At 51.1% G+C, this 25,180-nt stretch overlaps 1 protein-coding gene across 1 annotated transcript in view; it reads right to left on the bottom strand.

Moving 5' to 3' along the window:
* Positions 1–12,572: 12,572 nt before the first annotated feature.
* LOC119001468 (ALK tyrosine kinase receptor-like) overlaps positions 12,573–25,180 on the bottom strand; it is a 190,630-nt gene continuing 178,022 nt past the window's right edge. Inside the window, exon 4 of the mRNA XM_037066901.1 lies at positions 12,573–12,712. Coding sequence (XP_036922796.1) covers positions 12,573–12,712 — 140 coding nt within the window. The remainder of the gene's footprint in view (positions 12,713–25,180) is intronic.

Below are 25,180 nucleotides of genomic sequence, written 5' to 3'. Positions count from 1 at the left end.
GGCAGCCAGCTGTGGGGGCTGCAGGCGTCGGCAGGGGGAGGTCAGAGCCGGCATGCTTCTGGAAGGCCCTGGAAGCTGGATGGCATAAAGGCACACCCAGACCATGTTTCCCCCATTGGTGAACACCTGATGTGGCTCCCTGTGGGTTCTGATGGGTGCTCTCCCTGCCCCTTCTGTCCCCACCGCCTCTGTCCCCTACTTTTTCATTTCTAATTCTTCCTCCGACTAATCCTTCTGAAAGGCAAACTACATGGCACCGTTTGGGGCCACAGGTACTGGAGGGAAACTCTCAGCATGGGCTCAGGATAAATTTCGGTCACAATTGGCAAGGACGCCTTGGTCAATTACTCTCCAGTTTCAGTGTCCATCCAAATCCCTGAGGGTGGCGTTTGGAAATGCAGATTCTGGGCTCCGATCAGGGACACCATTTAGGAAGTCCAGGATGGGGCCCAGGAGTCTGCATTTATTAGTTTTACATGTGACTGCAGCTGGAGACACACAGACCTACTAGTTAGCTTGTGTCTAGATTTTCATGCAAATGCATTGAAGGTGACACCAGTTCCCCGAGGAATCAACGGGTGACTGGGGTTTCCTGAGACAGCGTTCTGTGACATTCCACAATTGCTTCAACTCCCCAGGGGTCCCACGGACTAGGTCTGGTCTAGGTTTGGAGAAGGAGCTCAGTGGTGGGTTCAGCCTTGAGCTCAGCTTGGCTAGCTGCCAGTCCCTGTGGACCTGACCCTCACTGGAGACCACCCATGGCTCAGTTGAGCATCCAGCTGGGGCCCCTGCAGGGCCGGAGGGGTCTGAAGGCCCCGAGTTCACATCCGTCTCCCTGTCGCTGACATTCAGCCAACCCAGGAGAAGAAAATCAACTTTCTGCCTCTTGCATTTAGGATTGGGAGAAAATAAATGTCAAGGCGCACAACGCTGGAAATGCATATTTCTATTTTGGTTATTTGTTTTTCTGATGGAAACACTTCCCCCAGCGCTGTGAATTCAAAGGCCCATCAGCGCTGGATGAATGTCTGGAAGCCTGAGAGTGAAGCGACTGTGAGCTGAGAGTGGAACGGTCTCGCTGCTTTCCCTTCATTACTCGTGCTGGGTGAGGTTCTGGAAAAGGGCAGGAGCCAGCAGAGCCAGCCCAGAGCAAGTGTGGCTGGAGGGAGAATGAAACAGGCCAGTAAAACAAAACACCTGTTTAAGCTATCGATCAACCCAAATGTTATTCCAGAAATGACAAAGTGCTAGAAAAAAAAGTATTATTTTTACCTTGACATTTCCTTTTCTAAAACCAGGCTCTAGAATATCCAGGAAGGGTACACTTGAAGATCAAATGCTTTTAAGGATGCCCCTCACCTCCCAGGTGGGACCACTGTCTCTCCTCATTTAGATTTCCTCTTAAGAAGCCTTCCTTTCCAGGTGTCTGCTCGGAGGCGCCTGAGACGTATCAGCGATGAGTGATCCCATCGCATGCAGCAGAAAGCGTGGTTTCTCAAACACAACCTAATGTAACGAGCCTATGTCTCTGTGTCCTGCCTTCTTCCACAAAGGGGTAAGGGAGCTCACAGAGGTGCACACAGTCTGGTCAGAGAACTGGATAGAGGAGGGTGAGAAAGACAGGGCACATGCTGAGCCCCAGATTTAATTGGAACATTCCTCCAATTAAAACATTTCATTGATAACATCTTTTCTATTCACATTTGTTTCATGTGTGTGAATTTTCATTTCACAGAAAGCCTGGAAGGCTCTGGTGTGCCTGCGCCTTGGCAGGGAAGAGGCCTGTGTGAGCCGCTGGACCCGGACGCCTGCCAGCTGGTGGCAGAGGAGAAGCCGGCCTCGTCAGTTTCACAGCGTCGGCCTCTTAAAGGAAAACCAAGGGCTCCGAGGCCATATGGCTATTCCTGGAACAAGCCCCAAGGCATTTCTCCTCTGAGTTTCCAGAAACACAGGACTGGCCAAATCAACACTATTGGCTTTCCAGCATGAGCAAGGGCTTGATGTAGTGCTAGGGGCAGGGCGGGGCCGGCTCCTGGAGCGGAGAGTCTGGTTTGGGGCTCAAGTCCCCTTTCTCCTCCCCCATTCTGCTTTCATGCGTTTATACCAGGTGCCAGGCACTGCTGGCTAACTCTCATGGTGCTTAATTTGTGCCAGAAGCTGTGATAAGCCCTCTATATGCATTAACCTATTTAATTCTCATCTCCTTGGGGTTAGCACTCTCATTGTCTCCACTTTCCAGATGAGGAAACTGAGGCCCTGAGGGGTTATTAGCTGCTCAAACAAATTGTGCTGCCGATCAGGGGCAGAACCCGGCTTGGAACTCAGTTGGTTCCAGACTCCAAGAGCTGAACCACAGGGCCATGCTGGGTCCAAGCACATTTCTCCATCCCTACAGAACACGTACGACCTTATGATCAGGAACATGGCACCCCTCCCTCCATCCCCACCCTAAGGAGGTAACAGCCACAGGAACTGTGTGGGCACATGACTCTGGAGGTGCCTCACTGAAGGCCACTGATGTCTTAGTGAAATCTATGTAAATCAAATTTCTGATGCTCTATAAAATTTGAATGGTATGACAAGAGACTGTCATTTTTTTAAAAGATTCTGTAGGAAGTCTTTTGCAAATCACTGTTACCCTCCCCTGTGGTGCCTTGGAAGTATTATACTTTCTGAGTTTTCTGAAATCAAGGCCCAACTGCAAAAACTCAGTGTTGCTGAGTGTGGCTGTTCAAGGAGAGATCCTCTGTACATGGGCCTTCACCATGTCGGCAGGTGCTCTCTGCCCAGAAGAGGGTGAAATGGCCCTGCTGTCCTCCCTCCCTCCCTCCAGGAGATGAGCAGCCTGACCATCTCCGCTGCTCTGCTCCTCTGGAAGTGTGGAGGGTGGGGTGGAGGGAGGGTCAGGGAACTAGAGAGGGGCACTGAGACTCACCTCGCACGGAGAGTTCTTCATCGGTGCGGGAAATGTCCTGCTGGTTGCTGTAGCACTCGTGGCAGTGGGGACTTCTTCACTGGTGTTGAGCACCAGGGCGTGGTCTGGGGCAGAGAGGAAAAGAGTTGAGAATGCACTATCATCGTATAGCCAAGGGCCCTGAAGTTGCAGAGTTAGTAAGTGCAGGGTTAATGGGAACATCTTCCCCAGCCTCAGAACATTGTGGAGGTACTGGCTTCCTGCTCTCTCCAATGGGTAAGACAGACATTTGTCACTGTCAACAAAACTTGGCTATGAAAGGTCTTCATTCTAAGGGGCCTATGATGTCCTAGCATCATATGTCTGAGCTACTGCATCCCTGATGTCTCAAGGTCACCGGCTTTAGCCCGAAGCACCCTGGACTCCTCCACCCCCAGCCCCACTCCTCCCCATTTCCAGAGATGCCAGTGCTTTGCCCACCAACGGTCTCTATGACCTTCACTCTCCTCTCCCCTTCTGGAGCCCAGTTCCTCCTGTGTCGCAGGCACTGACCAGGAAGACTCATTCCTCCTGTCTCCCAAGCACTAGGCTGCCCAGAAACCTGGGAGAAGGTGAGCTCCAACCCCACGTGGTGGTGGAAGAAGCATCTGTCAGCCCCCAGGAACTGCAGGGCTTTCTGTAGACGGTCCAGGCTCTGGAGGCTGGGGCCAGAGTGAGCCTACAACTTCTCAGGCACCCCAGAGAGCCCCAGCAGGACTGTAGCCATCCATCTCCACTTTTCCCTGTCTCTTAGCAAAGTCTGTGACTGAGTTACTACCAAGTATCACATTTAGGTGGGTCTAGAACAGAGGAGCCAGGGTGGGCCAGAAATCTCAGAAAGCATGCTGCCCACTGTTCAGGAAGAATCAAGTTGATGGGGTTAAATGACTGGGGAGAGAAAGGACCCTACTGTATCTGGGTCACAATGGTTGTGAAGGGCGGCTTGTGTGTGAAAGGCTGTAGCTTGACTCCAGGAGGCAGAAATCATAAGTAGTGAGAAGAATTTATAGAAAGGTAGAGCTTATCTCGAGGTAAGGAAAACTGGTCTGTGATCAGAGCAGTCAATGGGATGGTTTACTACTGGGGGAGGCTTTTGAGGTATTCAGCAAGTGCTGAACATTTATTTGTTATGGGTGCCGTCAGGGGACTACCAAAGGGCCCAGAGCCATGGAGATCAGGTCTTGCCTGGGCTCCACCTCTCTTTATGATTCTGCAGGCCGGGTGCAGAGGGCAATGCAGCGTGCCCAGGAGGCTGGGAGGAGAGGCGGGCACCCTCGGGCCTCCGCATCAGGGGAGGGTCCCTGCAGAGCTCACTCGGGTGCAGCTGGCCCTGAGGGCCAAGGACAGGCCTGTACAGGCTCTGGAATTTTCAGTGGTTGCCCTATATGTTGTCCACTTTCACACTTTTATAATAATTATTATTAATTCTTGAAGGAACCCATAGGATGTGTGGTCTCTTGGAAAAAGAGGGATTCTTGTATGAGGGTCTCTAACTCCACACGGAACAAGCAAATGCAAGGGAGGAAAGAGGGAGGGAGGCCTGCCCTGCAGAGAGGAAGCCTGTCCTGCAGAGAGGAAGCCTGTCCTGCAGAGAGGAGGCCTGCCCTGCAGAGAGGAAGCCTGTCCTGCAGAGAGGAAGCCTGCCCTGCAGAGAGGAAGCCTGTCCTGCAGAGAGGAAGGCCCCAGGGCTTGCCTAGGCCTCACCACTGGGCACAGCACAAGGCAGGGCCCGAGCTGGGATGATCCAGACTCTGTAGCAGCCTGACTCTCAGAGCTGTGCTGGCCTCACAGGCCCTCTTGGATCCCATGATGCCCAGTGTCTCCAAGTGTGGAGCCAGCTCAGCCAGGCAGGGGTGGCCATCTTGTGGGTGTGTGAAGGCCCTTTGCTCTTCTGGCAGTCAAGCATGGGTCTTGGGAGGAGGGGCTGTGGCATGGGGGGCTGGGAGTTGCCAGTGTAAGCTGGATGTGAGTGTGGGGGTATGGCTGAGGAGGCCAGGCTTCAAGAAATGGACCAGATCGGGGGCATGGTTCCCAGGGCATCACCCTGGGGCCAAGGACACAGGCCTTCCTGTGCCTCAGCCTTGCCAGCCATAAGGAGGACTACCATTTCCCTTACCTCTCAGCAAGTAATGGGCCTGACACATAGTAGGTCTCAAGAAACACGAGAGAACCATGAGGGAGCACCCAGGGCAAGCTCTGGATGGCCGCTTGGGCTGGCCCTGCAGGGTGGGGCAAGGTCTAGCTACCCTGGGGCAGTGCGTTAAGTCTTCCCTCTGGTCCAGGGGGCACCTGGGGGAGGAAAGGAGTGGTGGTACCTTGCTGGTCCTGGAACAGGGCCTCCTTTAGGGTCTCGACCTGCCACCAGGGTGTGTGGGGCGAGAGTATGCCTTGGGACCAGCCACAGAAGCCATCCTCGAAATTGCAGTAAAAACCAGCAGGGAGTTTACCTGCAGGGAGAGCACAGGGACACAGTCATTTCCAGGCAGGCCAAATGCAAAATGCGCCAAAGTCAAGTATAATAGGACAGGTGTGACCAAATTGTTCTAATAACAGCTCCCCAGCCAGACCCTGGGTGTCTAATGATACTGGTCATAATGAAGAGAGGCCCCCATCCCTAACCAGTGCGTGTGCTGGTTTACAATGTTCTAATCTTCAGAAAAAATGGTAACATTAATAACTGCACAGCCATGGGTATCATTGACCCTGTTGTAGATAGGACACCACAGAAGCTCAGAGATGTTAAACCTGACCAAGGTCATACAGCCATTAGGGAATCCAGTTGGGACTTGAACCTAGCTCTTCTATTTCTAAATGCTGTGTTCTTTACATGACTCCACAATGAACCTGATCTCAGGAGAAGCCAACATGTAGCTCACTGAACCATGTCTCGGATGGTCAACCCAATGGCAAGAACACACCAGTAACAGTGGTAGTGTTGGCCAGGAGTTTGGTTAGGGTCGCTAAACCACCCCTCTCTGCAGAGACACACAGGTTTCAGAACTTTCTTTTTGCTTGACCTTGATTTTCCAACCTCCTTGCAGTTAAGTGAAGCCCCAGGAGCTGTTCTGGCCAATGAAACGTGAGTGGAAGTGATGTGTGTCTCTTCCGGGTTGAGGCTGAGAAAAGTCTGTGTGCAATTTCCTTAGTCCTCTCCCCCCTCCTCTTCCCCCACTGAAGGGGCCAAGGAGAGTTCTTGTTTCTGGGGACACTGCTGTCTGACGATGGAGCCCCTGGCAGCCCGCACCCCTGAGAGATCCTGTGGAGCAGGGGCCCCCAAACTCAGTGGACAGGGCCTGTAAATGCTCCGTTAAGCCCCTGAAGCGCTGCATGGTTTATTACTGCCGCATAACCTCGCCTATCCTGACCAAGCAATCCCAGTCACTGGGGCCTCTTTATATCATCTGTTGGCTCAGCGTAAAGGGCCCCATTACCCTTTTCTCTGCATCAGACTGACCTCAGGTCCCATTGAGGAGGCCACAGTCAGCTTTATAGACCATCTATTTCCCTGCTGCCCACAGCGGGAGGGGAAAAGGGGAGAGGGTTAGAGAGAGCTTATGTTCTGCAGCTTCCTTGGAGACCGGCTGCTGGGAAAGTGCTGGGCCCGGGCTGTGCCATTTCAGGCTATTGGGCCATCGTCCAGCAGCTCCTGGCCTGGCTGGGGAGAAGCAGCCGGGCTATGTCCTGCCCTGGAGGAAAGGCGCTCTTGCGCTGGACCCGCTGCTCTGTGTCCTTCCTCCGTCTCAGCCTTCTTGGCAGCGGCAGGCTAACAAAGAGGGCCCTAACGCTTCCTGGCTGTGACAGCACCTTAGTGAATTATTACTCATTTCCCCCCGATTCTCTGTGCATTTCACACAGAGGCAGATTATAAATTAAAACAGGCTGTCAGTGACTTTGAACATCTCTTCCCATTTATACCCCCCTGAAGAAATCATTTCCCCCCAAGCCCTGCATGTTCTTCTGATTAAAAATCCAAAAGCTAAGGAGATCTTTCTGTTTTATTTTTCATGCCCCCCTCAAGGGATCCCACATCCACTTCTTTTGCAAAAACTAACTGGTGACCTTCCATGAAGCATCTTTTAGAGGCGTGTTTTACCAGCAGCTACAATGGAAGATTCTAGCAGGTGAGGGGTTCCTGGCAGAAGGAGCAGGCAGGGCTGAGCTGGGGCCTGCAGGGCATATTGCTCTCCCCTCACCCGGTCAGGAGGGGAGGCAGAGATGGTCTGGAGGGAGGCAGAGATCTCGACTCATGGGCACTGGTGCCTCAGCTGCTGGAATCTGACACCAGACTCTGGTCCCAGCTCCACCCCGTCCTGCTGTGTGACCTTAGGCAAGTCACTTCCTCCCTCAGGGCCTCTGCTTCCTCATCTGTAAATTGGGGTCACTCTAGAATCAATCTCATAGGGCTGTTTTGAGGACAAAATAAAAGAGAGGGCGTGAGAACATTTTTGAGACCAGACAGAGTTGAGAAAATACAGAGTGGTGGTGGTCTTAGCAATTGTCCTTCAAACCGGGCAGGGCACACGCTGAAACAGACGCCACTGCCCTGGAGGCAGAGACGGCCCCTCCGCTGCCTTTTTGGAAATGCCTGTGGTAGCTCTGCCCACCTTCCACCTGGACAAGGCAGTGGAAAGCCATCGGCGTTCTCCGCCTTCTAGAAGCCCATCCCATTCTAGCTTGGCAAAGGATGAAGGGTAAGCTGGGAATGGAAGCAGCTTTCTTGTCAGGAGTTAGGCACAACTGGTCAATGGACGACCTGTGTGATAACTACAACAGGGAAGGGGAGGGGGTGATGAGAAGGTTTCCACCGCTGCAAGCACCAGGGCCGTGTGCTCAGCCAGAAGCTGCTCCCAGGGCAGCCGGTGGGCGTGGGCCTCAGGACGAAAGCCCTCCCTGGCTCAGGCCGGGTTTGGGGAACTGCCGACTGCTGAGCACAGCCCTGGCTCGCAGGGTCCGGCCAAACGCGACTCCTCCTCTACCACCCCTTTCTCCTCGAATTCGCCCCAAGCACTCGTGCTGTGCTCGGCACACTTCGGGTTCTCAACACTTAGCTGGTGAGTGGAATGGGAGTGAGTTCAGTCTTCTCACCCCGTGCCATGCAAAATGGGGTCCAGGGACCAGCCACACCTCCACTGCCTGTGGAGCTGTTAGAAGTGTGGGATCCCGAGTCCCCCGCCCGCCCCCGCCCCCAGGACAGGGGCCTGCATTTTAAACCATCTCCACGTAGTCCCTACCGCCTGAGAAACACTGCTCTACCTGACCCCCTTTTGGGGCTGCAGCCAGATACTTCACCGGCTTGATGGCCAAATCGGGCTGTGTGAGGGTCAATCAATCCCACGACATTCAGCAATTATGACACCTGATTCCACTCTAAGAGAGACAAATTTGTGGAGTCACAGAGATGTGACCTCAGCAACAGATGCAGGAACTGCCAAGCACAAACTCCAGGCCAAACGACACCACTTCTTTGCCTTCCTGTGTGACAACTCTGTTAACATTTTTGATAAATATGTGTTACACATTTCCCTGAAAATACAGTCATGGGAAAGATGTTAGAAGAAATACATCAAAATATTATGGTTATCTCTGAATGTCTGACAGGGAGGGTTATGGGCGATAGTTATTTTCTCCTGTGCACTTTTCTAGGTTTTTCAAATATTTTACAACCAACATGCTTTATTTTACAATAAAGAAACATAAAAAATCTCTTTTTGTCTGGCAGGAAGAGTACCCCCCCCCCCAGCCCCAAACAGATGAGATTACTGAGCACATGAAGGGGAAGTGAGCCTCTGGTGGATGCCCAGTGGGGGACAAGGCGGGAACCCTCACCCTTTCCTGGGCAGACATGGGCTGCGGGGGCCACTGCTGGACACATGGGGAACCGGGCAGACACCCCGTGATGGTTATAGCATCCCAGAGGTCTCGCCTAGATTGCAAAGTTTAACTGGAAAGAGGGAAGGAGGATGGCATACGGGGTTTGGAGGGTGGGGTGGGAATGGACATGTTAGTGATTGGAGGGAGAAGGGCAAGGGCAGTGCTCCCTCCTCCGTTTAGGTCTCCCACTTACGTCAGACAGAAATGTTGCTCAGGGTTGCACCTGATCATCTGAATGAAGCCCTGGAACATGTAGGGAATTCCTTGTGGTGAGAGTGTGAACTTGAGGCTGAGAGTTGATGGGATACAACCTGCTTGGTTGACTACCCTGGACCAAGATTGGTGACCCTCCTGGGGGTACCTTAGAAGACCCAGATGTCCCCAACAGATGGACACCTGCTCAGAGAAGGCATTCTAATAGGATCTAGTCTACCAGGTAAGGTCAAGAGCATTGTCTTTGGGTGTTTATAGACACTGACACATCAGTGGGCATCATGTTCCAACTCATATTACAGGTGAGGAATTGAGGCCCGGAGGTGGGGATGAATGATCCTACCCTCGCTCCTTTCCCAGGAAGGTAGTGGCAGAGGCCTGAACCTTCCTGGAGTTTTTTCTTGCTCCCTTCTTCTGGGCTGGATAGGTAGCTAGGGCTGTGCTTTTCACAGCCAACTGCTGGAGACTCAAAGAACAAAAACGTCTGGCTTGCAGTGGTTCAGAGTGTGGGTTTTGGGTTCCTCACCATGGACTTCAGGTTCCTCATCTCCAAGATGGGTTTAATAGCATCGCATAGGATTGTCGTGAGCAGGAAAAAAGTTAATACATGAAAAGTGTTTGCAGCAGCTGCAGTACATAGTAAATGCTCAATAAATGTTAGCCAGTATTACTATTGTTGTCCTTGATCTCTCCCTGGGAATGCTTTCCAGAATCAACATCAGTCAATATGAAAGGAAGAGCATCCCCGAGAGGATGCGGCACACAAATAAGAAAAAGGATATTTATTAAGTGTACTGCGCAGATCAGAGTGGCGAGAAGATCGAGAAACCCTCCTTTCAAATGGAAATTCTCTCCCTAGCAACCCATGCCTGTAGCCAAGAGCTTGCTGGGGGTGTTATCCAGTGTGGAGCTCTCATTCTGACAGTTGGCTGGAGCAGCTGTTCAAGTGTAGCTGCAAAGGCCAGGGGCCCCAGGCGCCTGCCCCCCAGACCAGAGCCAGGCTGCCCTCAGGCCTGGAGTTGGACCCAGAAAGGAGCCGGTGGCAAGTCCCAGAACGGAGAGGAATGGCCTGAGCGCACAGTAATGGGCTGGACCCTGCGGGCTCGATGCTCTCATCATGGCCCTGTTGCCAACATGCTGTGTGACCGGAACAAACCAATTGCCTTCTCTATGCTTTTCATTTTCTCACTTGCAAATCAGGGCATGCCCTGCCTGAACGGTGTCCCTGCTGGGAAGTGGATATCAAACAACTTAAAAAAGGCAAAAGCAAAATCACACAGCTCAGAGGCACTGCTGGAAATGCTGCAGAGGCCAGTAATGGGAGACACGCCTAGGTCCCTGCCTGGGGCAGCAGTGGCGGCGGGCAAGCTTCACTGGGTCCCCACGCAGAGCGAGAAGGTCTGTGAGAAAGGCCGGCAGCCAAACCGGAGGGGCCAGCAAAGTGCTTACCTGCCACTCTTTACTGAGTTTTATCAAAACAAGCACAATTCCATGATTACTGGAAAACCTCACTGGAAGGCTGGCATAAAAGGTAGTTTTTCAAGTTGCAAAAATGGATTTCTTTAGTGCTTCATTTAAAAGAGAATAAATAAGACCGTTTCCCCGCAAGGGACAATCTGACCCCCAGATGACCTGGGAAATACTGTTGGCTTTCTGAAGCTGTTTCGCCGGCCAGTGTTGTGGGGCTGCAACCTCAGGGGGGAGGCATTTGCCGCTGGGTCTGGGCACCTCAGCACCAGGCGCACATCTGCCGCATCCTTCCCACCCACGGCTCCGTTGTTTCCCTTCCTGCCCCTGCACTGGATTTTCAGCGCTTTGCGGGAAGGTGCTGTGATATTAAGCTATGCTTCAGGATTTAGCATATTTTTCTGTCTCAAACTTCATATGCTCTCTGTTTGTGGTTTCCCTGGAGGAAATGTAAAAACCTGTAGAGTTTTACTACCAGCTGAATAACTACTGAGGACACCATATTGAAGTGGAGTGAGCACTGGGCTGGGAGTCTAATTCTGCTGCTAACTAACAGAGAAGCCTCAGCAATTTGCTTTCCTTTATGGAGCCCAACTTTCTGTCAATAAGAGTTAGTTGCACCAAGAATCACTCGAGTTTTCAGTACAGGGAAGAGTACCAGCCCCAATCTGCCTTCAGAAAGGGGGGAAACATGGAAACCACCCTCATAAAAAGTAATGGATATACACCTGCTCAAATGGCTAAAATAGAAGGCAGATAATAATAAATGTTGGCAAGAATGTGGAAAAATTGGAACCATTGTATATTACTGGTGGGAATGTAAGATGGTGCAGCCACTGTGGAAAACAACTTGGTAGTTCCTCAGACTATTAAATATAGAGTATTTATGTGACCTGGCGATTCTACTCCTAAGTATGTACCGAAGAGGAATAAAAACATCTATCCACACAAAAACTTGTACACAAATGTTCACAGCAACATTATTCATAATAGGCCAAAAATGAAAATAACCCAAATGCCCACCAACTGAAAAAAGGATAAGCAAAATGTGGTATATGTCTACAGCGAGACATGATTTGGCAATAAAAATACATGTAGGACTAATCCAAGCTGAAATACGAGTGGCCCTTGAAAATATGCTATGTGAAGGGAGTTTATCACAAAAGACCACGTGTGGTAAGATTCCATTTCTGTGAATGCCCAGAATAGGCAAATCCGTGGAAAGAGATGGTAGATTAGTGGTTGCATTAGGGCTAGAGCAGGGGCGAAGTTGGAGGGAAGCAGGGAGAGATTCCTGGGGGCTTCCTTGGTGAACATGTGCTGAGACCAGATTCTGGTGATGGCTGTACAACCCTCTGTGCTTAACAACACTGCGCTTAACAACACTGCGCTTAACAACACTGTGCTTAACAACACTGGCTTGTGCTCTTTAAGGGGGTGAATTATATAGTGTAAGAACTACATCTCAAAAAAAGCCTTAAAAAGTGGTGGATAGAGTAAGAGGTACAGAGGAAGAAGAACCACCTGTACTTGTTGAGGACGGTCCGAGGGGGTTCCCCAGGAGGAGCAGGTGTGACTTGAGAAGGGACAGGGCAGGCTGGGCAAGGGATATGACACCAACAAAGCCCTGGAGGCATGAGGGAGCTGAGGAGGGGTCTGACACGGCTGGAGCTGGGGTACATGGGGCACTGGGAGGACGAGAGAGGCAGGAAGGTGATGACACTGGTGACGAGATAAGGATTGCAGAGTGAGGGAAGTCTGGGCGAGGAAGGCTGCTAACATCACGCTACGGAGCTGTGCTTCGGCCTGAACATTCGTTTCTGTACATAAGGAAGTTGAAAGCACAACTTATAAGGTCTTGTTTGGTTCCTAACCTCTACACTGTTTCTGGACCACAGATCAGAGCTCCGTCTCTTGAAGACTGTGTAGCTTTTGCAAGTTACAACTAGGAAGAGACACAAATGTCACTGGATGTCAGGAAGGTTGTCCAAGTTTAAGTGCAAGGGGTGATGGGGACAGAAGAGGGCTATGAGCCTGGGCTGGGGTGGGGTGGGCAGGGACTTCCCCGTTACTCACTGCACAGCTGGCCCTCATCTTCTCCCTGGGTGCAGTCCTGGTGGAAGTCGCAGGCCTGCCCGAGCTGGAGGACTGTCCCATTCCAGCAAGTGAAGGAGCTCTGCAAGGCCATCTTGGAGCCCGGGGGCGTTCCTGGAGAGCACATAGAGATACACAACCCTGGTCAGTGTGGGTGGCCCTGCCCTTCACGTCCCAGTGACCTGACTGAGACACTGGCCTCTCAATCTGGCCACACCCCGGGCCAACACCAGGAGGCTGAGAGGGAGTCAAAGCCCTAACACCCCCACAGTCCCCTGGGGAATTCGTTTTCTAGGGATGGGGAGCAGTAGAGCCACTGAGGTTTGGTCCATGCCCCCCCAACAGTACAGGGTCCTCAAAGCCATGGCTTCAGGGTACCAGGGAGACAGCTTGCAGGTAGTACCTCATCTGCACACAGACAGCCCTACCTTCAAGGTCAAACTTGGGATATTCAAGGAATATCTGGTCCACTGTATGTCCTCCATGTTCTTGAGCCTGGATCCCACCATTGGAGTGATTCTAACGACATGCCGCCCTCTGGGCTGTGGAACACGGAGGACAGCGTGGCAAGGGCCCAGGCCCCAGAACGGCCCCTTCCGGACTGACTGTGGTGCTGACCACACCCCTCCTGTCTGCCCCCAGCCTCTCCATGGACAGAAGGAGGGGCTTCCGCCACATTTCTAAGGCCTATTCCAGTTCTGAAGTTCTAGGTAAATCACCTTATCCAGTGGAGGAAGGAGGAAGGGGCAGTTTATAAGGAACATGTTAGCAGTTATTTGTTACTATATTAAGAATGATGCATTATGATAATTAATTAAACTGTGGCCCCAGAGAGCCAGGCATCAGGGAAGAGAAGGCTGGCCTAGCCCAGCATGCCCCACTGAATGGGCACTTTGCCTGGGACCACCTAGCAAGGGCCTGGATGCTGCTTCTGATGGCACCTCCTGTCACCCAGCTCTTGGTGGGTGTGGGGTGGGGAGCCTCTGGCCCCTGGGGAGATGAGCAGGAAGGGCCCACCCCACGTCCAGCTGCCTTGCACTCTGCCCTCTTTTCTAGGTCTGTCCCCATGGCAGCTGGTGCCTCAACAGTTTCCCCACCCCCACCCCATCCATCGCAATGCTCAGCTGGATGGTGGAGAGAATGCACCAGCACTCTCATCAAGTCCAGCCCGTTTCCTTCTAGGGTGCCTCTGTACCTCCATACGCCTGGCTCTGGAAAGAAGGGAGGTGAGTCTCAACAGTGCCCAGTTCCTAAGTGAGAAACTGAGTCAGTGGCTTAAGTGACTCGCCTAAGGTCCTACAGCTGGTAAACGGGGTTCCGGCCCATGTGTGCAACTGCAGAGCTGCTCTCTGCATCTCGTGGGAGGGGAGCGCTGGAGGTGGCCTGGGGCCTCTCTGCCAGGCTCACCCAGATAAGGCTCAGTTTGTCAGCTGTGGGCCTCGCCAGCCTGGCTGGGCATTTGGTTAACTCCTGGACACGGGAAAGGCAGGTGCTGCTTCCCTTAGGGAACCACATCGAAGTTTTTAAACCTGCTCTTCAAGGTCCTTTGTGATCTGGGCCTGAACCTCCTCCCATGTCTCACCCGGCTGCCTCTCCCCACGAGCTCTGTGCTCAGACTCATCTGGCGCTGGTCCCACGCAGCCAGGCTCTAGAACCAGCTCTAGTGCATGTTCCCATCTTCTCACCAAGTCGCTGGAGCCTCTGTGTGCCCCCTGCCCCCAAGCCCGGCCCCAGCCGCCAGCTGGCCCCCAGAAGTGCCTGCACATTAGGTGACCCGCCTGTGGCTGGCTGAACAACGGACCCACCTGAAGACCTGCATCCTAATGCCCCAAACCGGCAAATACATAACTTGAGGTGGTAAAAAGGGCTAAAGTCGAGGGCTCTCAGATGGGGAGATTATTGTGAATTATCCAGGTGTAACCACACGTTCTTATAAAGACAGTAGCAAGACAGTCAGAGTAAGAACTAGGAGGCGGGGTGATGGCAGCGAGTTTGGAGTCACGGGCCAAGAAATGCAGGCAGCCCCTAAAGCTGGAGAAGGCAAGGCAAGGGATTCTCCTGCAGGGTGTCCGGAAGCAGCCCACTCTGCTGTCATGACTGCCCCCCACTGAAACTGCTTTCAGACTCCTGCCCTTCAGATCTCTCAGAGGATAAACCTGTGTTGTTTTCAGCCACCAAGTTTGTGGAAGTTCGTTACAGCAGCCACGAGACACCAATACACCGTCTAATCCTGACCCCAGCTGCAATCAGAGACCTCGTCAGCGAAGACCCCGGTCGTCTGCAGCCCAGCATAGCTTTAGAGCAGCTCCTCAGCTCCTCCGCAGCGTGTTTTGTGACTGGATCTCTGGTTCCCTGGAATGGTCGTCTCTGCCCCTTTCTTTCTCATGCAGAAGGAAAAGTGCCGCCCCTATCTGTCCCTGTGCCTCAGGACAGCCTAAGCCAATGTTTTCTCCAAATCCCCCCAAATTCTGAGTCCAGGGAAATGTACCACTTGTCAGCCATGTTCCCTTGGGAGCCAGGAAATGAAATGCTTCTGAGACACACTGCTGCTGGTCGCTGGAAGGTGCAGCCTTCCCCCTGCAGGGGGCGTCCTCCCTGAAGGGAGGGCTGCGGGGGCTTTTCTGGGAGTGGCTTCAGGGGTTTTGTTGCAGAAGTCAAGCTCACCGCAAGGGTACCTGGCATCAAATACAGTGCACCTGCTACCTGTCCCGCACAGCACCAGCACTTACCTTGCCTGTTCACTCAAATAAAACCACCAGCATTGGTAATTGTTTTCCGCACTTGATAGGGGGAAGTTGCCAGTGAAGTGAGGGTCAGGGGCCGTGGCAGGCAGGTGGCCTCCAGCTGGGGCCGTTGTGAGGACCAGACTGGTGTGTCCACCCCAGGCTGGTGGGCCCTGCCTGCTCGGTGACACTGCCTGTCCTCTCTGCCTCTCTCTCCAGGCAAAGGTATTTAGAATAACAAGAAAAATTCTTCACATTTGTTTGGTGATTTTTTTGCTTTCAAAATATTTTTTCTTATGTCTTATGTTGGGTCATTACATACAGGTAGGAACTTATTACCCTTGCTCCCAGCCCTAATGAAGAATCTATAAGTCAATCAATCAATCAATCAATCAACCAATCACCTGCGAAGCCTTTCTCATCCACTGGAGCACAAGCAAGCAGCCCCGTGTTTTACTCCCACCTGACAGGCCTTGTTTCTCACTGTGTTTTCACACATCGGTGACTTGTCATTCCCTGCATATGTCTATGGCTCCTCTGACTTCCCTCCGCTCTGAAGACACGTGCCTGCTGTCTGTAGTGGACGCAGGGTACAAATAAATAGAGGAAAAGCCGACAGTCCCACTAGCCAGGGGCCGTCATTTTTAACATCTCCGAAGTTTTTTGGCCTATTCTTTCAAAGAATGTATAGTTGCATCCTACGTGTATATGCCTTAACAGAATTAAATAATACCACAAGCTTTTCCAAAGATTTAAAAATTTTCAGGAGAATGCCCGTTAATGGCTACGGTACTTGGTGACCAGTATCATTATTCATTTAAACGTTACTCAACGACTGCATTGCGAGATTGTTTACATAACTCCTTAAAGAGTATCTTTGAACATAAACCTTTGCTTGCCTTTCAGACTACTTTCATAGGTTAGATTCCCAGAAGTGGAATTACTGAATCAAAGGGTGTAAACATTTTAAAGGCCCTTAATAGATGCTGCCAAATTGTTTCTAGAAGCTAATCCAATCTGCGCTCTCACCAGCTGTGTTCAGACACGCGTGCCCCTCATGCTGAATCCCAGCAACCCGAATATTACCGCGATTCTCATTTTTAACTAAAGGTATTTACCTGCTGTTTTATTTTGTATGTCTTCGGTAGTTAGTGAGGCTGAATTTTTTTTTCACGTCACTAGCTTTATTTTACTTTTACATTACTTGCTTCCATCTGCCCACTTATCTGTTAGGTTCTTCGTGTTCTCATATAGAATTGTATGAGATTAGGAATAAGGCTGTGAAACTATTTATTATACATTTGACATTTCTCCCAGTATTTTATATGTATTTTCACTCTGTTTATAATGTAGAGCTTTAAGTTTGCGCATAATCCAAACATATCCATATTTTCCTTGGTGATTTCTTCTTTTTTCCTTTCATGCTTCGAGAGTTTGTTCACATGGGATTGGTGGCGTGGGGGTCGGCCTTCATTTGGGGACATCATCCGCTATCATCTCATCTCTCAGTGATGGGGACCTCGACTTCACCACGTCACTGACGACATTCCTGTGGACTCCCCCATTTTGTCCTCCACAAACCGTCCTTTCATCTCTCATTACTTCTCGCATTCAACACGGTGGACACTCTGCCTCCTGTCGTAACTAACTGTTTGTATGTCTGTCTCCCTCGCCAAACTGGAGGTGGCTGGAAGGGCGGTGCCCAGTCTTGTCCTCATGAGTCCATAGCGGTGTCACATGGAGATCTCCTCACCCCAGTGTTTGGGGATTGAATTGATTCTATGTGTGACTTGCGGAGAGTTTTATTATATCTGTGTTATAGTTGAGAATGCAAAGGCTTAGCGTGGCTATGTGGCTTGCTGAGGGATTGGCGAAAACCCACATATGTGACATCTTTTCCTCTACCCTTGGTACTGTGTCTGTCTGTGAGGTCCCCCGATCTCAGGCGATGGGTGTTCTCGGGAGTGGTGATTGTGAATACAGCAGGGCAGGAAATTGGTGTCCCTGCCCTTCACCCCAAACCTTGACAAGGGGGGTTCTGGTAGTGGGAAGGTAGAGCTGCTTTCACCCTCGGATGTCCCAGAGCTTATCGCCCAAACCTCTCTTCTCTCAGGTAAAGCACAGCCGCAGCCCGGAGAAGCCGTCTCCTTCAGCCTTTCCACCAACCCCTTCCATCTCCTCCCCCTGGCTGGAGGCAGCCAGGCTCCCTGGCATCGCTTCCTCCGCACGCAGGGAGCTGTGCTCCTGAGAGATTCAACTAGATGTGTGCCTGGTCCTCTGGTCTCTGCTGCTGGCCCCAACTCCAGACTAATGAGGCGCAGCAGAAACAACCGCTCTGTCTTCTCAAGTTCTCTTTTTATGGGGCCCATAAATTCCAAGGAAGGAAGCACTACTGGGGAATGGTTTTAATCAAGGGCCTGAATTTCTTAAATGGCATCCTCTCCGTGGCTGTGAAATGATTCTTGCGGCTTACAGAGTATGGTGCCTGAGGCCCTGGGTGGTCATGGCCAGCCTCGGGAGCAGCAGAGCCTCCTGCTGGCACTTCCGATGCTCTCCACCCACGGTGCCACTGATTCTTGGTAACCATTGTTGTACCAAATGCCCTGATCACAAAGGACAGCTTAGGGAGCTCTGAGACGGAGCTGCTCTGGGGAGAGGTGTGCCTGGGGATCTTTTGTTCTTAAGGGTCTTCTTTGTGGGCATTTATTTATTATCTTTGAAACAGCAGGTCTTCCCAGAATAATGATGTAAGTCCCGGGGAGCAGTAAATTACCATCTTTCCTTACCTTTGTCCAGCACTTCAAGTTTACAATGTGCTTTCCTAATCCTTCCTTGTTTGAACCTCATTAAAATACTTGCAGAAAAGTTATTGTTATTTCCATTTGATTAATCAGGAGATGGAAGATTCGAGAGACTAAACCGTGTTTGGACAAATGTTTTTTAAACAGTAAGGCCCCACAAAATGCAACCAGTTACTTGCCAGGTGCTTTGCTTGAGGTCTCACAGCAAATAACCACAGGGAAGGCCCAGAACGTGGTCGGATGAACCCAGGCGGAGCTCCTCGGATTAGACCGCCTTCTGGAGCAGCATCCTGGTGGCCCATGGGGGTCCCTCGGGGATTCAGAAAGACTGTTGACCTTCAGGCCCCACCTGGACCGATGAAATCAGTAGGCAGAGAAGGCCTATGGCCTTTGTGGTTTTAAAAGCTACCCTAGTGAGCCCCACGGGCACCAGGTGGAGAACCACTTCCTTGGAGGGCAGGAAGCTCTGCCCTTGAGCATCTCTGCATCTTAGGTGCCCTTTTACCTCCACGGGTCTCCACCCGCCTTGGTTCAGTGAGGGTGAGGTTTCAGATCCAAACTTTAAGACCACCGTCCATCGGCAACGTTGGGATTCTGGAGCTCTGGGCAGCGGTCGTTGGAGGCTATGTGTTTCTAAGGTTGATTTGGTATAGTTAGTGCCCTCTTTTTTAAAACATTTTTTAAAGATTTTATTTGTTTATCTTTAGAGGGGAATGGAAGGAGAGAAGGAGAGAAATATCAATGTATGGTTGCCTCTCGTGAGTCCCCTGCTGGGAACTGGCCTGCAACCCAGGCATGTGCCCTGACTGGGAACCGAACCACGATCGTGTGGTTCACAGGCCCGCGCTCAATCCACTGAGCTACACCAGCCAGGGCAAGTGCCCTCTTTTTTAATACTCACCATCTAATGACTTTCCCCCGAAGCCTTCTTTCCTCCCAGGCACCTTTACTAAGCCGCTCACCCAGCCAGCTCCCTTTGGTTGCCTCATGTTAGCTTTTCCTGTCTTAGTCATCTGTCATTGACATCCTGGAACATGTCTCCTGAAACAGCACGCCACATTTGTTTGCTCATTTATCTACTCTCCAGGGCACTAGAGATTAGTTCATATTTGCACCTGAGACACATGTAGCCCAGGTCAGGTTACATGAATCACTGTCCCCTGCCAGGAGTGGCTTAGTGGGTTCACTNTCGTTGGAGGCTATGTGTTTCTAAGGTTGATTTGGTATAGTTAGTGCCCTCTTTTTAAAAACATTTTTTAAAGATTTTATTTGTTTATCTTTAGAGGGGAATGGAAGGAGAGAAGGAGAGAAATATCAATGTATGGTTGCGTCTGGTGGGTCCCCTGCTGGGAACTGGCCTGCAACCCAGGCATGTGCCCTGACTGGGAACCGAACCACGATCGTGTGGTTCACAGGCCCGTGCTCAATCCACTGAGCTACACCAGCCAGGGCAAGTGCCCTCTTTTTTAATACTCACCATCTAATGACTTTCCCCCCGAAGCCTTCTTTCCTCCCAGGCACCTTTACTAAGCTGCTCACCCAGCCAGCTCCCTTTGGTTGCCTCATGTTAGCTTTTCCTGTCTTAGTCATCTGTCATTGACATCCTGGACCATGTCTCCTGAAACAGCACGCCACATTTGTTTGCTCATTTATCTACTCTCCAGGGCACTAGAGATTAGTTCATATTTGCACCTGAGACACATGTAGCCCAGGTCAGGTTACATGAATCACTGTCCCCTGCCAGGAGTGGCTTAGTGGGTTCACTCGCTGAGAATGCCTCCTTTTCCCGAATTGTGCCTTCAAGCAGAAAGCCCCGGACGCCCCTCCTTCAATCACAGCTTGGAGATTCGATGCTCCCAAGTCTGCACAACTCTCCTTACTCAAATTTCATTTTTAAATGAATGTCAAATTTTAGGTCACTTAATTAATTTTTAATTAAGGTGATTTATGTGGCATTTAAAAAGGCACATTTGTATCAGCTTTTGGGTGGTCTCCCACCTGCTGGCTGTTGCCTAACCAATGACACTCGTTAAAGGGGGGAGAATTGAGTGCTGCTTCACTGAGGAAGGGGCCTTAAATTAAAGGTGACAGGTTGGGACGTGTAGGAAGTGTCTGGCTTCTGGAGGGTGGTCCGGAGTGGGGCTGGGCTTAACTCCCACCGGTAAAAACTTATTGTTTCTCAGGATGAGGAGAATCAGGTACCTAAGGGGGGACAAGCCCAGAGACCGGAAGAAGGGTGCCGATGTGAGGAGGATGCAGCCCAACAGCATTCTCAGGCCAGGAGCCATTACTGCTGCGCTGATGTTAATGGAAGGCCCGGGAACTGTGCAAATTAGGCCTGGCAGAGACCAGGCCTGCTGAGGGCTTTGAGCTTCATAAATTGTAGTGTGGACGCAGCCTCATTAAAGAACTGGCATCTTGGACTCCTGCTCAAAATGTAAATTGGTGAGGAGAGGGCCTAGCTGCGGAGGGCTGACGGGAGGCTGGGGGAGAAAGCGCTTTGCTGGGAACTGAGAGAGCTGGTTGGAGGCCTAGCTCCGCTCCAAGGCCTCTGGGGCCACGAGCAAGTCACTTCTCTCCGGGCCTCAGTTTCCTTGCTTGTGGAACCTCTAGAGCCAGGCTTTGGTGGTGTGCCCACTCACCCTTCATCGTGAAGTCCCAGGGGAACTTGCTAATCCTGCTGCTTTCTGGGCCCCGTGTAGACCTACCAGTCAGGATATTTGGGGTGGGGGGCCCTGGAACCAGAATGTTCCGCAGGTTCTCTGGGAGGCAACTGGACCCACCAAGGTCTGAGCGCCTCTAGTATTAGAGAAATAAGTGGGTCTTACGTTTCTTCTTCCCTTGGATGGATCTCCAGCCTTCCAGCCCCACACACCCTCTCACCAGACAATTCCCTCCAGGGCCCAGGCTTGTCAGAGCCCCTCTGACACACAGACCCCATCCCTGCTACTCCTCCAGCAGCCGCGCCACCGCTTCGTTCAGTTCGTGTTGATGAGACCCCCCAAGGTGCAGGGAAAATAATACCTGGTTCCAGCTCCCTCCTCTAGTAGCAAGCGGCGTGGACTCTCACAGTGCACGGGCTCCTCTCCTCCACAACTCAGGGGTGCTACCTAACTCACAGGGTTCTGGTGGAGATCAAATGAAGTTGCACACACACACACCCTGTGGGGTGCTTACGAGCAAATTCCATAGACTATCCCAAGGGCTTTGGGAGAACTGGCCATGGGGGTCCATGAAAGGGATCAGTAAGGTGGCTGGACAGACCAGATCCTGGGGACACACAGCACCTTGGGAATCCCTCACACCCCATAGTAGAGGTGAGCATCCCCAGGGCCAGAACCGATCAGCAAAATGATGATAGAAACAGACCCAAATTAATCATTTGCAACACAATAATAGCTATGAAAAATAATGGCTGCAATGATGAATTTCCCAGGCTATTTATCTCTGGAGTTGCCCCACCACCAGAGTGAGCTTTCTGAGCCCAGCTGCTTTGAGGCTAATCCTGCCATAAGCCTTTGCTGGTTTGCACGGCATTCCACCCCAACTGAGGCTTTGTGGCCCCGGCACCGCCTGCTTTCCCAGCTGCGCTCGGCTCCTTTGCATGTTTAGCTAAGCACTGTGACTTGCAGTTTTTTGAACGTGGGGCCAGCACCACAGCCTTTGTGTAACCCGATTCCTTTGTCTAGAACCCTCTTCTCCACCTGAACAATTCCTCCAGACTCAGAGATCATTTTCCCCACTGGCTTTATTCTTCTTCCTCTAAGAGAGACACGTGACTGACTCCCTCTGGGGTGCTCTGGTAATCGCTATACACCTTGAACTGCGCACTTACCTCCCCTACTGTGTGATCTGTCTGCATTGCTAGCTTCTCCCATGAAATTCTAAATTCTTTGCGGCAGGTGGGTCCATCTCACTTATTTTATCTCCTGGAGAGTGTCTGGCACATAGTAAGCACTAATGAATGTATAGTGAAGGAGTGCAAAATAGATCACCAAGTTTACACAGAAAAATGGGGTGGGTGGAATTTCCTTGCATTCTGGAAACTGCTAATTCTCCTAGTTTATACCATAGAAATTTCATGCCCCTTCCCCTCCCCTCCATTCCATTCAACCTTTGGATTATTTTGGGACCATGTTCAGAGCTTCTGCGAAGAGCCTGGCACCGAGGTTAAGGGAGTGAACAGGGGCTAACATGGGTGACCCGGTCTGATCAGTGGGGCACATGAGTCCTCTCTGGGGAGCTGATACTTGAGCTGATATTGAAGGGTAAGAGACAGTCTGCCACGCGAAAAGTCTGGAGAAGCTGGACCTACTACACTGGGGGAGGGAAAATACATTATGATCTAGAAACGTAGCAAAGGTCAGTGTGGCTCAGGAGGGTCACAGAGGGTCATGAGGGCTGAGAAAGGGGGCTGGGGTGGGATGTGGGGGGTCAGAGGCTCCATCAGCAGGGCCTTGCAGGCTGCAGTAGGGGCAGTAGATTTTGCTTAAGGAGTTTAGACAAGGACAGAAAACAGTTTGATTAGTTTTTGAAAAGATCATTTGAGCAACTTAGGGAGAATGAATTGGAGAACACATAGAAGTGGAAAAACCAACTTCTCTGGGTGGTTGTAACCAACCAGCAAGTGGTGAAGGCAGCTCACATGTGGCAGGTGGTGGTGGAGACGGAGGGAAGCGAGTGATGTGAGTCACACGTTGGAGGCAACTCTGACAGGAGGGCCGATGGCCTGGGGGGGAGGGGGGGAGAGAGGAGACTTCGAGAATGGCCCTAGGCGGAGACCGTGGCTGCCAGCGGACAGGACAGACCAGTGAGCATGTTTCAAAACCCCAGTTCCTTGGACAGAGTCGGCCTCCATACACATTTACAAAGACCCACTGAGATTCCCTTCAGCTGCTAGAAGGAAAGCAGGATACGTTTTATTTTCGTGGCTCAGCTCTTCAAAGGAAGTAGAGAGTTTCTTACTCCTTTGTGCCCTCAACAGCCCCTTTACCTGCGTGGCCCTTTTCCCAAGGATTCCCTATTCGACATTCATCTTCAGTGCTTTGCTGAAAGACATGTTAATAATAATAATAATAATAATAATAGCTTTATTATTATTAATTTTATAATAATATAATAATAATTTTATTTTCAATATTATAAGTGACCTCTCTGTACAGCTTACCATTAGTCACTGAAAAGCAGTGACATTGAACCATTCTGCACCATAGCTCCCCACAAAATATGTTTTCTTCCTCTTGTTTTTTCCAGTAAAAAACGAACAATTCCAATCATACCTTATAGAATTAATACTAATCACAGACAAATTATAGCTACAGTGGACACCACTGGAGGGACTCTACCAATTTTGCAGTGGGAGCGGCTGCTTGGAACAGAGAGCAAAGGTGAGCCTGGGCCATTTGGACTGGAGGAGTAGACAGGGGTGCTAATGACGGGGAGCAGTCTTTTGAGGCATGCGCACTGTGGGTGCCAGGTGGATTCGGCCCCTTGAAATAGGTGGGAGGTCATCTTGCTGCCCCTGGCCCCATGGTAGCCATAGGGGAAGGTCTGGCTACCTGCTGAGGACACGAGAGAGCTGTGGAGCGCTGATGCAGGTGTCAGCCTGAGATAACCACGACCACCCCTCGCCACTTATTAAGTGCTTATAATCTCCTAGGTACGTTGATAAAAATTTCAGAGAGAGAGGAAGAGGGAGAGAAAGGAAAAAAACCATCAGTGTGGGAGAGAAACATTGATCGGTTGCTTCCTGTACGCACCCCAGCTGGGACTGAACCACAACCTAGGCATGTGTGCTGACCAGGGATCATGCCCGGTCCCGCGACCTTTTGGTGCCTGGGATGACATTCCAACCAACTAAGCCACCTGGCCAGGGCTAAGTACTGTTTTAAAGGCTTTCCATGCATTATTTCACTTTTACCTTATAGCAACTATATAAAATAGTTTTTACTATCTTCATTTTATTGAGAAGGAAACTGGGACCCAAGGATTTATAAAGACATTCCCAAAGTCCTAGAGGCCAAATTTTATGTCGACCTGACTTTGGAGCCCACACTGTTAGTCAATGTGCTAGACTTACCAGGAGGAAAGTCCACTTTAGGAGCCCCAGGGATAAACGAGAGGGAGGATGTGGGCTGCCAGCAGCGGAGCTCGGGAGAAACCGTGTGCAACAGGCTGGTGACGGAGGCCAGGGGAAGGAAGTGGGCAGCGTCAGGAGTCGTGGAGGGCTGGGAGGCAGGCTGCCTGGGATTCTGCACTGGGTTCTTGTCTCTCAAACACCCGATAAAAACGTTTCTGGGGGCCCCGGCTGGTGTGGCTCAGTGGATTGAGTGCTGGCCTGCAAACTAGGGGATTACTGGTTCAATTCCCAATCAGGGCACATGCCTGGGTTGTTGGCCAGGTACCCAGTAGGGGGGGCATGTGAGGCAGTCCTACATTGATGTTTCTCTCCCTTTCTTTCTCCCTCCCTTCCCCTATCTTGAAAGTTACATAAATAAAATCTTTAAAAATATTTTAGAGTAGTAATATACCAGGTAGGTGTTAAGACAGGGTCCAGGCACAGGGGAATGAGATGGAAACTGAGTATCTGAATTCTTAGTTTCCTGGGCCAGGCAAAAACCCCCTCTCTCCTGGAGGTTATTGGATCAATGGAGATTCTTATGGAAAAGTACTTTTTGTAAACCACTGAGTACCAGTGAATGATTAAGGTTTTATTTCTATAATGAATCCCCTGACATTCATATAGACTCTCACCAAAGCCACAGAAGGCTCACTGCCTCGGTTCCTCGTCTTTCCTAAAAGGTTACCTTCCCAGGGCAGCTTTCCCTGGTGACCTTACCTAAGTCCCTCCTGGCCTCCCCCCAACACAGGGACACTTCCTGTCTCCGTTTCCCTCTGTGCTGTTTCTCCAGGCTACTTATTCCTGGGCAGTGCACACATTCCTTGTTGGTTTCATTGCTAGTCTTTCTCCCCCACTAGCAGTGTGTTCTCTGCTGGAACTGCAGTGCCCAGTATGGTGCCTGGCACATAGTGGGATCTGTTGAGAGGACAGGTGAATG

This window comes from Sturnira hondurensis, unplaced genomic scaffold, assembly GCF_014824575.4.
Source record: "Sturnira hondurensis isolate 20B ecotype Veracruz unplaced genomic scaffold, ASM1482457v3 Scaffold0016663, whole genome shotgun sequence".
Taxonomy (NCBI): Eukaryota; Metazoa; Chordata; class Mammalia; order Chiroptera; family Phyllostomidae; genus Sturnira; species Sturnira hondurensis.
Note: the sequence above shows the minus strand (reverse complement) of the source record. Positions and strands in the feature narration are given on the sequence as shown.